This window comes from Phocoena phocoena, chromosome 9, assembly GCF_963924675.1.
Source record: "Phocoena phocoena chromosome 9, mPhoPho1.1, whole genome shotgun sequence".
NCBI classification, from domain to species: Eukaryota; Metazoa; Chordata; class Mammalia; order Artiodactyla; family Phocoenidae; genus Phocoena; species Phocoena phocoena.
In genome coordinates this window covers 82,466,479-82,481,017 of record NC_089227.1, presented here as the reverse complement: position 1 = coordinate 82,481,017, position 14,539 = coordinate 82,466,479, and the positions used below count along the sequence as shown (strand labels likewise).

Below are 14,539 nucleotides of genomic sequence, written 5' to 3'. Positions count from 1 at the left end.
GTCCCTGAGGGTAGGACTGGATTTTAATATTTATTTGGTGAGGTTCTCAGCCCATGGCACCAGTAGGGGCTGAGCACAAGCAGGTGCTCAGTCGTAAAACTGGTTGCTTAGATTCCGATTCCCTTGGACAGATCCACCTCCTGTAACGCAATGACTGCATCACAGTGACAGGGTGGTGGGAAACCCAAGCCTCCTCGTTTGTTCTACTGGACATGGCCTCTAGCGAGAAGGGCGCTGCTGGAGGCTGGTCCTGGGGTCCTGGGACTCACTGACCCAGTGTTGACCCAGGTCTTGGGACCATCTGCTAAAGCCCACAGACCCCCTATAGATTTCACCCTCCCACTGGAATAAAAGTCCTTCCCAAATGGATGGGAAACATGGCCTTGCTTTGGGTGAGCATGCAAAACTCAAATAGGGACGCTACCATGTTATAAACCCAGTGTGGGATCAACCCAGACCATTCAAAGGCCCACACCAAGGACCCCTGCTCTGGGGATCACTGTCTCCAATGTGGGGTCCTCACTCCCTGATAAGCAAGACCACTCTCTAGCAGTCAGAGCATGCCAGAGCCCACCACTGCCCCAACAATCTCCAGCTTCAGCCCCCTCACCACTCTGACCATGGGCGGCTGGCAAAACACCACCACCCTCCTGAAGGAGTCATCGCCTCTTCATGAAAACCACGAAGATGAGAAAATGACCTCACCCCACCCAGAGAGCCCATCACACAAATGTTATTCAGAAAATACATTCTGGATTCTCCCCCCTCCCACCAACACGTTCCCTACCTCCCGTTGCACACGGCTATATGTTACAATTGACAAAATTCATCTTCTTCTTTTAAAAAATAACCTGGCACGTCGAGATCCATTCAGGGCAATGCCATTGCAAACACTGTAATTTAAAGTTAGTCACAGTAGGACTTCCCTGGTGGTGCAGTGGTTAAGAATCCACCTGCCAATGCGGGGGATACGGGTTCAAGCCCTGGTCCGGGAAGATCCCACTTGCCGCGGAGCAACTAAGCCCGTGCGCCACATCTACTGAGCCTGCGCTCTACAGCCTGTGCTCCGCAACAAGAGGAGCCACCGCAATGAGAAGCCTGCGCACGGCAACGAAGAGTAGCCCTCTCTCGCCACAGCTAGAGAAAGCCCACCTGCAGCAGCGAAGACCCAACGCAGCCCAAAAAAAATAAAAAAAAGTCAATCACAGTAGAAACAAAGCCAGTCTCTAGAAAACTGACTTGAGGACCCTCAAGTCAGTCAAAATGGGTTTGCCTTGGTCAGGCCCATTGATGGGATTGGAAACAGCACCCCAGCAGCATCCCGAGCCCTGGCTGACCCCAAAGAGCCTGGAAAAGCTGGCGCTTTGCTTCAAATCCATCCAGAATAAAATGCATAATAAATAAATAAATGCTTCCAACTTGTGTTGCGTGGGAGTATCCAGCTGTGTGTGCCTATAGCCTTCACGATGCTCCCCAGATTTTCAGAGTGAATCTTGCTTGATTGTGCAAAGGGTCTAAAATCACCCCGGGTCACGGTGAAGCATGCAGTGAGAGGGAGATGGAACAGGGAGGAAGACTTCTGTGAAAATCCCAGATCTAGTCCACTGTTTGCTGGATGGGCCCTCCTTCCCGGTGGGCATGGAACCATGTATTTATATCTCTGGTTTCCTGCCTTGGAGTTTTCTGCCTTTGGAAGAAGAGCGGCTTAGAGGGGTGACAGAGAAATGACCCGCAGGCCTGCATAAAGGATGTCCACACAGGCTCTCTTCTCCTGCAGATACCTGGAAGCTCAGGTTTCTTCCCTCAGCTTTGGGAAGAGAGGCTTTCAAGGCTTCAGCACCCAGGGCTGAGGTCCAGCTGCCGCAGCATGTCCTGCAGAGACCCCTGCAGCCTGCTCAGGGCCACCACCTCCGTGGAGTAGAGGGAGGCTTCCAGGACGCCGCCCAGGCTCTCCAAGGTCTCCAGGGCTCTGGCCTGGGGCAAGGGGCAGCTCTTGGAGGAGGCCAGCAGGTGAAGAAGGTCCCGGAGGTTCTCCAGGTCATTAGATATTTGGATCACATTTCTGGAAGGCAGACTGGTGAGGATCTGTTGGTAGATCGCCAATGTCTGGTCCATCTTGGACAAACTCAGGACAGGGGTGAGCCCAGGGATGAAGTCCAAACCAGTGACCCTCTGTTTGGAGGAGACGGACTGCTATGCAGGAGGAAGGGGAGAGCAAGAGCTCAGGGGAGAGAAGTCAGCTCCGCAAAGCCCCTGGCCCTTCCCGCGAGCGTGGAGGTGTCTCCTTTTCCCCCTTCTGCACCATCCTGCCTAGGCCCTTATTTCTTGTGCCCGCGTGGCTGCCAAGCCTCCAAGCTGGTCTCCCGGGCTTCTGTCTTCCTGCCCTTCCCAAACCACCCTGCCTGCCCTCCACTTCCAGACCAGCTTTAGCAGGCCGTTTCCTCTTCCAGATGCCTCTGCTATAGAACCAGCCATGACTCCCTGTTTCTTACTTACTGACTTAAGTCTCTTCCCCAGGCATTGAGGTCCTCCATACATGCCCCTCCCCAACCCTTCCACCCACAGCGGACGCCTTCCTCCCAGACAGGTTCTCCACGAAGTCTCACCCCCTTAGGGATCAAGGCCCCCGTCTCACTCCTCCACTCCAATAACTCTGGTTACCAGGAGGGGTTCTCCCCCTCCCCCGCTGCCCGCAGCGCTCACTGCCTGCACCACACCTGTTGGGACACTCGGGGTCTATCATGTGCAGCTTGTTGAATGACTATTTTGAAAGCAAGGAGACTTAAGCGTTTTTCCCTATGAAATGCTCAAGACGCTATCTAGTTCTGAGCTGTCCCTGCTTCCGGCCACCTAACGGCTCCCTGGCTGCCCAAGGCTACTGTTAGAAATCCAGAGAGGCCAGGAGATGTGGAAGTCTCTGGATTGCTCCATGCAGGTGGACAAGTTGGCTTTTAAGGCAGGGGGATATCAAAAGCCACGTCTGAAAACCTTTGAAGAGGGCATGCTCTGTTCTGGTTCTGCAGGAGGGGTGTGTGTGTGGCGGGGGGGGGGGGGGGGGGTCACTTGCTTTATCTAATTTAATCTTGAAACGACCTTGTGAAGACTATTAAGGTAGTCCTATTATCTAGATGAGGAAACCAGGGTTTAAAGACATTGAGGAGCTTAACTAGCTTAAGATTTTACAGATAGAGAACAGAAGGGTGAGGATTCACATGTAGCCTTCCTAATTCTAAACACCGACCTCATCTGGGAAGTGGCTGAAGGTATAGGCTTGTGGACCCCAGAGAAAAGACCCAGGGGACATTGAGAGCTGTTTGCAAATACGTAGAGGGTTGTATGTGAAAGAGGGCTTGATAGGCAGGACCAGCGCAGTAATGAGGAGAAGCTTCACAGGGTCAGCGTTCAGCTACCAGCCAGGAAGAATGTCTAATGATTAGAACGTTCTAGAGATGTGTTGGAGGCCCAGAGAGGGTGCTGCTGGGGCTCTGGTCACCTGCCAAGGGGACACCAGACCATTATGCTCTGGTCCTGGGCACTAGGATTCCAGTCTGGGAGGAAGGGGAGTGAGGAGGTGGGAGGCAAGGGGAGATCAGGAGAGCAGAGGCAGCTGTCCATGCGGTAGGGAGGCGTCCAGGCCGCCAGGCCCCTTGCGCGAGGCCGCACAGCCTCAGCCAACCTCTGAGGTCCGGTTTCCCCACGGGCCAGCCACAGTTCCACCTCGTCTCCCAGGCCCTCCCTACCGTGTGTGATATGTCATTGATCCTGGTGACAATCGTCTTGATGAGGGTTTTGGTGTCATCCTGGACTTTTCGGATGGGCACAGCTTCAATGTAGGACAGATAGGGCCAAAGCCACAGGAATCGGCACAGGGGTCCACAACGCATTTTTCTTCCCGGGATGTGCTTCTGGGGCCTGAAAACAGAAGGAACCACACGTGGCATGTCGCTGGGAGCTCAGAGAGCACCCACAGGTCACGTTCCCAACCACATTCTTAGATGTGGATAAAAACGAGATTTGCTTTCTGCTTGTGGTTATCATTTCCTCAGAGACAACTCATTGTCTAGAAATACAGTAATGAAATGCATTCCCTTGGGGAAAGGCATGGCCGCATCAAGGAAACCACGGTGAGGTGTGCTGTAGGCCACAGAGCAGGAAGACAGGGCGAGAGTAAACGGATGGGCTTTTAAGGTATGGTTTCAATCCAGCCATTTACTAGCTTCATGACTTCAGGCATATCCTATAACCGCTAAAAACTCCTGCCTGCATCCCCTGCAATATCCCTATCTCCAGGCTTTTATGAGGATCAAATTAGATAACGTGTGTGAAAGAGCTTTAAAGGTGTTGTGAGGACTATTACTACCCTATTATTAGAGATCGTGTTACTGTCCTCTCCATTAACTCTCTCACAGCAGCCCACTGATATTTCCCTGATGGCATTTATCACTGGCTTTATTACTTCCTTTCTCTCCCACTGGGAGCCTGAATCCAACCGACACTTATGGAAGGTCTGATAATACGTCAGATGCAGTGCTGGGCACCAAGGATGCCACAGTGGACAACGGATGTTCTCTACTCTCCAAGTGCTTACAGCTGAATAGGAAAGATAAACAGGTAAACAGACCATCCCAATACAGGAAGAAAGAGCTCTGCAAGAAGGACAAGATATTGTGGGAATACAAAGGGGGGCTCCCTGGAAGAGGTGTCACCTGAGCTAGGTATTGAAGGCCAAGGAGGGATCAGGAAGAGTATAAACTGGTTGCATAAGTGGCCAAGAAAACAGCCGGTGCAAAGGCATGAAGTCAGGAGAAAGTATGTAACACGTTCACCCAGAATGTCTGAAACTTTCAAAGTCACGGAACCATGGATTCTAACATTAATAATATGCATGCGGATCCTTGATTAAGCAGCAAAGTTTTAATGAGATACATGAGGCAAAAGGTAATCAGGTTAAAGGTATGTGAGCCTGTGGCCAATGATCCGTGCTAAGTATGTGTGGATGAGCCTGAAATAATGATCAAGAGTAATTAAATGTTAGCGTGAAGGTCCTGGAGACGGCAAAAAAGTTCATCTCTGCTTTTTGTGTTCTGCCTCATCTGGGTCTTGATCAGAACAGGTAACACATTTTCTGTCCATAGGTGGCAATTTAGTCTAATTCATATTCTGGCAATATAATAGAAATAAGCAGTCTTGGGAATTCCCTGGTGGTCCAGTGGTTAGGACTCGGTGCGTTCACTGTGGCGGCCCAGGTTCAATCACTGGTTGGGGAACAAAGATCCTGCAGGCTGCACAGTGTAGCAAAAAAAAAAAAAAAAAAGTCTGTTTCTATATTATAATGCTTGATCAAAGGTATTTTTCAAAATTAATTAATTTGCTTTATGGCTGCGTTGGGTCTTCGTTGCTGTGCGCGGGCTTTCTTTTGCTGTGGAGCATGGGCTCTAGGTGCGCGGCCTTCAGTAGTTGTGGTGCACGGGCTTAGTTGCCCTGCGGCATGTGGAATCTTCCCGTAGCAGGGATCGAACCCATGTCCCCTGCATTGGCAGAGCAGATTCTCAACCACTGTGCCACCAGAGAAGTCCTGTTTTTTTTAATCTGAATTTTACCGAAGGGGAAAAATGAGACTCAAGAAGACGCGCTAAATTGTCCAAAGTCAAACAAGTAAGCGGCAAAGCCAGGATTCACAGCCAAAGCTGCTTCACCAAGAAAGGCTGGGCGCTTTCTACCCTACCCCACCAGTTTCTCCAAGCTTTAAGGGAAAGCCCAAATTACAAGGCACTCCAATGACCAACCAAGGGCAGCTCCTGAGACCATGGCATTCGGGAAAAAATACCCTGCTCTATTCTAGGATGAAGCTGTGAGATTGTACCCCTGTATCAACTTCATGTATGAAAAATACTAAGTAATTCGGGAGGGGGCATGTCAAATGTGTTTGTGCTTGTTCTCTCTCCTAAAAAGTTAATACTGCTTCTATTAACTCCTTATTGCCTGAGTAAACATGCCCACCAAATGTCTGAGGAATGGAGTTAAATAGTGCTAACCCCTCAGTGTGATTCCATGAAACCCTAGCAAAGGTGGAAGCACAGTGGTTAGGCCCCAAAGCTTCATCAGTGGGCTCTGCCCTTATTAGCTGTGTGTATCTGGGCAAGATATTTAATTCCCTAAAGCATCGGTTCCCATCAGTAAAATGGAATGAATCACACCACCTGGCTCAAAGGTTAATGGAAATGAACCTGTAAAGCCCCTGCCCATTGTGTGTATGTGTGTGTGTGTGTGTGTGTGTGTGTGTGTGGGTATGGGTGTGTGTAAGGGTGAGGGTTGGGGGCAGGGGGAGTAAATATCAGCTTTTTTTGAATTGTGTAGTTACTCAGCAGGGCTTGGAATGCTCTGGCAGCACGACCTGTAGCCAACCCTGAATCTAGCATTAGGCCCATCGCCTCGCCTGGGCCATCTCAAGAGGGTGCCTGGTATTTCTGGGTCCTCCCCCTGCAGCACAAGATAGAATGGTAAACTTTTCTAGGATTCATGTGTTAATGACACCCTCCTTCCCAAGAGAATTTATTACCAGATTAACTGGTCATAGTCACTCTCTTATAATGGCCACCCTTTAATACCTGAGTGGAAAAACAGTTTTACTAGCCCCCTCTATCACCATGGGTAATATGCTTCAGTGGGCGCTGAAAATAAATCATAGTTCCTTGAAACGTGGAATTGAGGAACTGCTGCTGAGTAAGTCTGCCTAAGAGGAGAGGCCAGGGTTAGGGGAGCTCCCTGGGCGGGGGGGGGCTGCAGAGAGAACTCGTAACAGGCCCATCTGAGATCAAAGTGATGGGGAGACCCTGGCCAACAGGCACACACAACATGAAACACACATATAATATCATATGCATACACACACATATCAACACATTAATCCTTTTAGTAAAGGCTGGTGATTGTCTCCAGTACCTATTGCCTCTTCGCAATTAGTAGAACATCCAGGTTTACATAGAGGTGTAGCCGTTCAGAATAAATACTATATTTCCCAGCTGGTGTGGCGATGCGACTAAATTCTGGCCAGCTGAACATAAGCAGAAATGCGATGTGGCAGTTCTTGTGCTGTGTGCTTCTGCCCCTCCCTTTTCCATCCCTTCCTCCATCCTGATGCCTGAATTGTGGTTGTGGCAGCTGGCATTCTGGTGCTTCTTGGGTCATGAGGACGAGGGCCTTACCGTATGAACACTGGAGTAGGGAGCTGGAGGGGGCCAGGTCCCTGAGGACTTGCTGCAGGCGAGATGACATGCATGGACCACCTACCTCTGAACTTGTACTGAGTGTGTGAGAGACATAACCTCTGTCTTGGTTAAGACACTGTTATTTTGGGTCTCTGCTAAGTACAGCCAAACTTAATGCTAATTCATTTACACACCTAGACACGGGCAGACATCAAGTTTTTCTTGGTTCACCTGAATGTCAGTACCTGGGTGGGGCCTGGCGGTGGCCCGAGATTTTGGGTTTGGGGGGAAGGTAAGAGCAGGGTTTGGGGATTGGGTAGGGGAGGGATAATCCAAGACAGCAACTACAGCTTCACTGAGCACAGCACCTGACACATACTAGTTACTCAGTATCTGTTTGATGGTTGACAGCTAACATGTATTGATCGCCCACTGGGGGCCAGGGACAGAGATAAAGAGACATGCAGTCGCAGAAAAGTGGGATCAGGAGTGGGGACAGTCGGGGCTGAAGACTGGTGGTTCTCCCAGGAAGCCCAGGTAGTACACCACAGTATTCGGCGTTGTTAACTACTTACATATATTATTTGTTAAAAATAAAAGTAAAGAGCAAAACTGTGCTCTTAAACAACTGGTTTAAGAATTTACCTAATTAACTACAATGCAAGGAATAATGTTTAAAGAGGTAAAATGCCTCGGATAACTCAGGGGAGGAAGTCGTGTGTAAACTTATGAGCTCTAAAGCTGAGCTATGTTTCAGTTGGAGCATAGGACCTTGGGAAAATTTGCTAACCTCTTGCAGACTCAGTTTTCTTAGCTGTAAAATGGGGATGAAACAAGTCATAATTCCCATCTGTGGCTGAAACGAGATAATGTATGTAGAATGCTTGCTCTGTGCCTGGCACGTGGCCAATCCCAATACATGTTAGCTGTTGTCAGCATTATTTCCAGCTAGGGAATCAAGGAAACATCTTGGAGGAGGTGGCGTTTAATAAGGGCCCTGAGAATGGGGGGGAATGGCTTTGTGAATGTGGAGGAGAGGGGCACCCGCAGCAGAGGTCTCTGAAGATGGTGGCTCTCAGCTGGCACAGGAGGTGTGATGGGGGGACAGGGAGGGGTGGGGCTGTGCCACCTTGGCTGTGCAGGGAGGCCAAGCTATTTCTGTGGAAGTGAGGAGCTCTGATCCCTCCCAGGCTAATGCTTTCAGCACAGGTGACAAAAAGGACGGAGATGAAAATTGGGAAAGGCCATCCACCCACTTCTCCCCTGAGCAGCTTGCCTCCGCCTTCCCCAAGAAGCTGGCCGCCTCCAGACGTGAGCTCCCTCACCTCCCCTCTTGTCCTGGGGGATGCAGCAGACGAAGTGGGAGCCTCTATGCCAAGGTGGGGGGGGCACTTCTCTAGATTCAGGCTAGAAGGTTGGCTGGCCCCAGGGCAGGCCTGCCCACAGCCTTTGGATTCCAGCAGTCAGAGGGGAGGTGGGGAGAGCTCTGGGTCACAGAGGCCTTTGCTGGTGGAGGATGCCAGCTTTGAGCAATCCAAACTCCTCTGTCTTCTCCCGGTAGAAAGTATCAGAGGTTAGTAAGGGCACAACCTTCCCTCTTCCTTCTTCTCTTCTCCAGCCATCAGGTTTTTATACCTCTCTCTCCAGTGGCCTTTGGTATGCTACTGTGAGTTAAACTCAGGTGATGCGGTGTTTACTGTTAACTTTACGGAAAAAGCTTTGGACAGTCTACACCCTCTCTCTCCCTGTAGAAATCCTTCCTGTGGGCTCCCTCGCATTCTTCCCTCTCAGCCTTCCTTCTTTCCTTTCTCCCTAACTCCAAGTTGGAAGGGACTTGAGGATGGGGAAAGGACAAAGGATGAACAGACAGAGAAGGCTGGATCCTGATCCTTCAAGTTACTCAGAATCCAGTGGAACAGATGGACGCTTAAAACGACTCATTTTAACACAACGTGGCGAAGGTTACAAGAGAAGGAACGTGGAACTGGGGGATCGTGGGGAAAGGGGGTGACTCTGGGGAGGTGAGGAGAGCTTTGCACTGAGACCTGAAGGACAGGAGTTCCCCAGGGGGAAGAGAGCAAGCAGGGCCGTCCAGGCCAAGGGGACAGTGTGGAGTTGGGGGAAACCATGGTGGGTTTGGGAGAATTCAATATGGTAGAAGGGTAGGGTACATGAGGCTGGAGAGCTAGAATGTCCCGGGCTTGATTCTATGTATAGTCGGGACCTTTCGGGGAATCTGCCCTGCTCAGGACACACACACACACACACACACACACACACACGAATCCTAGAGGCCATGTTTGCATGAGCAATAGTGGGCAAGAGAACCAGAATACTCTTCTCTTCCCTTTCCGTGTCCCTTCCTCCTCCAGCTCCTGATTGGGTCAATTAGCGTCTCTCCTGGTAATTTAAAGTAGTGCTCCGAGGAGTCCAGTCTTCCTCTGATGAGGACTCAGAAGATCAAGGGTAGCCATGGTTGGCATCACATGCATGGAATAGCTAAGAGAGACCAGGGTCCATCCAGCTGCTGAGAGGTGGATTATGGTCAATGCCTGGACTCTTTCTTGACCTTCTTCCTGGTTCCTGACCTTGTTGGTTCTAGGTTCTCCCTGTCCTTAGCCTCCAGTGTGAGATACTCTTCCACACATACTACTCACTTGAGTAACTTTCTGAATATATTTTTTCATCCAGGAGACATATAGATACACACATGTAAGAGAAACAAGCGTCAGGAAATAAAATTCACCTTTACTATGGGGGATGCACTCTTGAGAGTCTCCATTCTGTTTCTTAAATGTTGGCTGCAATATACAGTTGAAAACACTGAGCTAACATGAGTGGTTTTCTCTTATTTGCAACCGGAAGGCTGGTTGAGAAATCACATTAACATACTTAACTGGTAGCCAGAATGTGGGTGCGAGGGGTTATATTCTTCCCGTTCATCAGAAACTACCCTTAGATTTGATCTCATCAGGGTTAACAAATAGGTTTCAATTCCCGTGTCAACTCTGATCAATTTTTAGCGGTTCCTTGGAGTGCTGAGTGGAGACGAATCTGAAGCTCCATCCAGTCTCAGAGGGAGAAGGTGCCGTGATCAATTAGTGATGTCTGCCGGGTGCAGGAGTGGTGGATATGCCACTTGTTCAGCATCTCCCAAGGGCCTGGCACAGAGCAGGTGCTCATTAAATTTTTGTTGAATGAATGAATGAAATACTTCCCATCCCTGATCTTCATTGTCTAACAAGGTTAACCTACCTCTACAATGGTTTACCGGCTCCCATTTTAAAGTCACGATCTAGAATTCACTTTTGCCCAGCAGGAATTCCTAAGAAACTTTCTTAATGAAGACGGAAAATGCTTCAGCATCCTGGTCTCCATTTCTTGGGGACTTTGGTCGGCTTCCTGCATCCCATAGATGTCCTCTAGCACCACATAGGCCCCTATTCCCTTCAGCTTCCTGAGTCCTGCTCCATCTTAACTATTGTCTCAGATGCTCCCTGCCTTGGTCCCATTCATCAGCTTGGCTCTTCCTGCTGTGCTCTGGGCCTCCTGCCCTTCTCAGAGGTCTCTGCTCTGCCCGGCTAGTCTTCCCTGTGATTTCCCCCCTCTTCCCTGGCACCCCCAGCCTGGAGCACCCCAGAGTACAAACTCAATACGTGCACAGATGGGGATGAACTCTTCCAGGGGATGGATGAGATATCGGCATTGACCCCGATCGCTCCAGAGAGCTGACAAATTGAACAGGAAAGACTGTAAAATGCACTCTGCTGAGAAGCAAGGCACGTTTGACGTCACACATGGAAAAGTGCAAAGGCCTCTGTGGGCCCAGTCATCAGGTGGGTTGTTTTTAAGCAGAAACCGCCTCTCTTTCTACTTCTCTGAGACAGCTGTGCGGACAAAGAAGAATTTCAAGGCTCTCGCTGGCAGGCTACAAGGGAGTTGTCGCCACTGGACTCCTACTGCTGGTGGGAACAGGGCCTACTGACTGACGGATTGCAGGAGAATTTGGCTCGGTTTTCCTTTAAATTACATGCATGTGGTTGAAGGATGCACATACCACAAGGACTCCACCTCCCTGGAGCCCTTCTCTCTCTCTGCCCCCCACTGACCCCCACGTTCCCCTAGGTGGCATCCAGGCTTGAGCGGGGACAATGACCCAGGTTCTGTGAAGAGAGCTCTCCCAAGCGGCCACCTCCGTACCCTGCATGAGCCACTCAGACACAAGAGGCATCCGCCTGGGGCTGACAGGCGGAATTCATTGCAATCTCCCTGGCTCTGTCCTTGGCGATTGGAGCCATTTCCTGGAATGGAGGGGGGAGGAAAATATTTCCCCCAAATACCAAGAAGAGTTATTTTGGGCATAAGATGTACAAAATAAGAGAAGGACACTCCTTTGGCCAACATGGAAACGTTCCCCTCAGCCCAATGTCCTCAACTGCTTGAAAAGGAAAGAACCGAATCACACCCACTGTTTTTCTCTTGCCTTTTCCCCCTGCCTACATGAGAGAACGGATCAGCAAGGCCTTCCCGCTCAGGAGGGCGTTAGTGTGGGAGTGACTATGATTCTGTTCACCGTCCTGGTGGGAAAGAGACTGGATACCCTCTGTCCCACCAGTGTCAGCTGACCACTGCCCGCCTCAGAGCTCTACAGAGCAAACACCAGAGAGCGGACAGAGGTCAGTGTGGGGAGCCATCCAGCTCGTGCTCCTGGGGTGGTGTCTTCAAGTCCCTGCCCTCTGCCCCGCCTCCCCTGCAGACTACCTTCTCATCCTGTCCAAAGCTGCTAGTCTCAAATGACCACCAGGAGACTTCCCTGGCGGTCCAGTGGTTAAGACTCCATGCTTCCACTGCAGGGGGCTCGGGTTCCATCCCTGATTGGGGAACTAAGATCCCACATGCTGCACAATGCAGCCCCCAGAAAACACAAACAAACAAACCAAAAAACCCTCAAATGACAACCAGGCCACCATGTCACTCGATTGAACTGTGTTTAAGAATTCACTTTTCCCAAGTGCCACACATTTAAGCTATAGAAACTGGAGTGTAAAGGCAAACCCATCCACAATGAAATCTAAAGCAGCCAGGAGGGAAGGCGGGCTATAAGCGAGGCTGGTAGGTCTCACCTGCCAATAGTGTGTCTTTATCGGTTTTGGCTAGAGAGATGGTAACAGTGAGAAAAGTGTAACAGGCCTTTCCCATGACCTGCTGTTCTGTTGCCCCAGAGAAACCCTATTTTATCCATAACGTAGAAGGCAATTCGCACAGCTTTGAGGCCAGATATGGTGAGATCCAGCATAATTTATTTGGGAGATTTGGGTTCTTCCTGACAGTTTTTCTGCCCACCTCTACTACCTCGTCCCTTCCTAGGTCCTGGGCTTTATACAGCCCCTCGCATTCAAAAGTCAGAAACCCTGCTGGAAAATGATGCCTGAAATCTCACCTGCAGAGCAAGGCTTCTCCTCGGAAACTCAAAACCCTCCTAACTCGCACTCCTCAGAAACTCAACGCACGTCCCCTGCACATGGCGGCGGGGTACCCTGACCTTTGCGGGTGTGCTCAAGGCCATTTGCAAAGCATCTCAGCGACAGCGCTGGCGGCTCTGGCAGTCTCCTGGGGCCCTGGCTGGCTCCGTGAGCTCAGATTCCCGCCCCGAGGGCACAGGTGCAGCCCAGCCCCAAATCCAACGCTCCGGGCTCCCAGCCGCCTCCCCTCCGGTCAGAACTCTTGCGCAAAGTTACCACAATCCAGAACCAAGCCGTCCGCTCTGCCCTTCGCCCGCCTCAGTTTCCCCAGGATGGGGTGGCCTGTCAAGAAAGACCAGCGGAGAAGGAGAAAGAAGAGCGCCGGCTCTTACCTCGCAGCTGCTGGCGCCGCGATTCCTCGATTCCTCTGAGGCTCCATGTCTGCCCGCCCCTCTTATAGACGGCCGAGCGCAACTTGCGCAACTGCCCGGCAGGCTCCGCCGCACCCCGAGCGCCAGCTCCCGCCCTGCCGGGAGGAGGGTCTCGAGGGAGGCACTCCGCTGCGCCAGGAGCCCCGCGTGCACCCTCGGGTACCGCCTGAAAAGTTGGGGCGGCTGGCAGGAGTGAGAAATCCTCGAGGTGGCGCCAGCATCGGCCTTGCGGGCCTAGGGGAGCGGGCGCCAGGGACAGGGCGGCGGTGAGGGGTTCTTCTGAGCCGGCTGTGGGCTCGGACGGCGCCCTTAGTGGTCGGTGGTGCGCGGACGGCGCGGCCCAGCAGCCAGCTCCGCTGGGCGGCGGCACCCGAGGGCCCTGGGCGCCTGGGAAGCCTCGGGTTAGCGAGAGCGACCCGCCGTGCGCCGGGCCTGGGAAAACACACCTGCGGTGATGATGGTGTGGAGGGAATAAGGAAAGCCAGGCTCCCACGGTCTGGAGGCAGCACTCATGCTGCATTGGAGACTTCCTAACGGGAGCATGCTCCCCGAAGTCTCCTGTGCTCCGCCAGGACTGCAAGGGTCTCCTTTGTTCACCGCTATACCCCCGGTTGATAGCCTAGTGCATTGCACAAAGTATTTAATTGCTAAGATATATTTTAAAATGAAAATCGCAAACTTAGGTCCAACAAATATTATTTTTCGATATTTGCTTCATTAATTTTTTTGGCTAAAATATTTTAAAGCAAATTACAAATATCATGACGTTTCACCCTTAAATACTTCAGTATATATTGCTGAAAAATTAAGGAAGCATTTCTACTTTTAATCACAAGATTATCACACAAGAGTAATTCTTTCACATCATGAGCTAGTCTACGTTTCAATTTCCCCGAATACCTAAAAAATGTCTTTTATGATTGCTTTGTTTGAGCCTGGTTGTTTTGCTCTTAATATTTTTGGAAGGAAGGAAGGAAGGAAGGAAGAGAGGAAATTGAGCTAAATATTTGTGGAAGTCACAGATTTTTAGCATTGACCATGAATGCTAATTATACTGCCACCAAAAAGTGGGAAACCAACTAAATGTCCAACATAGGAAATTGGTAAGATTATTGAAAAGCCACATAAGAGTAATATGCACACATTAAAAATTCTGTTGTAAAACTAATATTTAATGATGTAGGAAAAAATAATTATATTTTGTGAGATGGAAAGAATCAGATTATACAATGGTATGTGTTTTCTGATCACACACATGCCAACACACACACTTTCACACCAAAATATACGTTGTCACTACTGGGAACGGGATCAGGAATTTATAACCTCTTCTTTGTGCTTTTCTGCTTTTAAAAAAATGTCTACAATGGAATTACATTTTGAAGAAAATCTGTCACATCCCACGGAAAGGGTGTTTTATGTTGTTTTTCGTATATAG

General features: G+C 50.3%; 1 protein-coding gene across 1 annotated transcript; it reads right to left on the bottom strand.

Moving 5' to 3' along the window:
* Positions 1–1,829: 1,829 nt before the first annotated feature.
* LEP (leptin) lies at positions 1,830–13,109 on the bottom strand. Its single transcript, XM_065884456.1, has 3 exons — positions 13,063–13,109; positions 3,741–3,912; positions 1,830–2,193 (listed from the first exon to the last, which is right to left on the bottom strand). The coding sequence occupies exons 1-3, from the start codon at positions 13,107–13,109 to the stop codon at positions 1,834–1,836; spliced, it is 579 nt and encodes a 192-aa protein (XP_065740528.1). The 3' UTR covers positions 1,830–1,833.
* Positions 13,110–14,539: the final 1,430 nt, after the last annotated feature.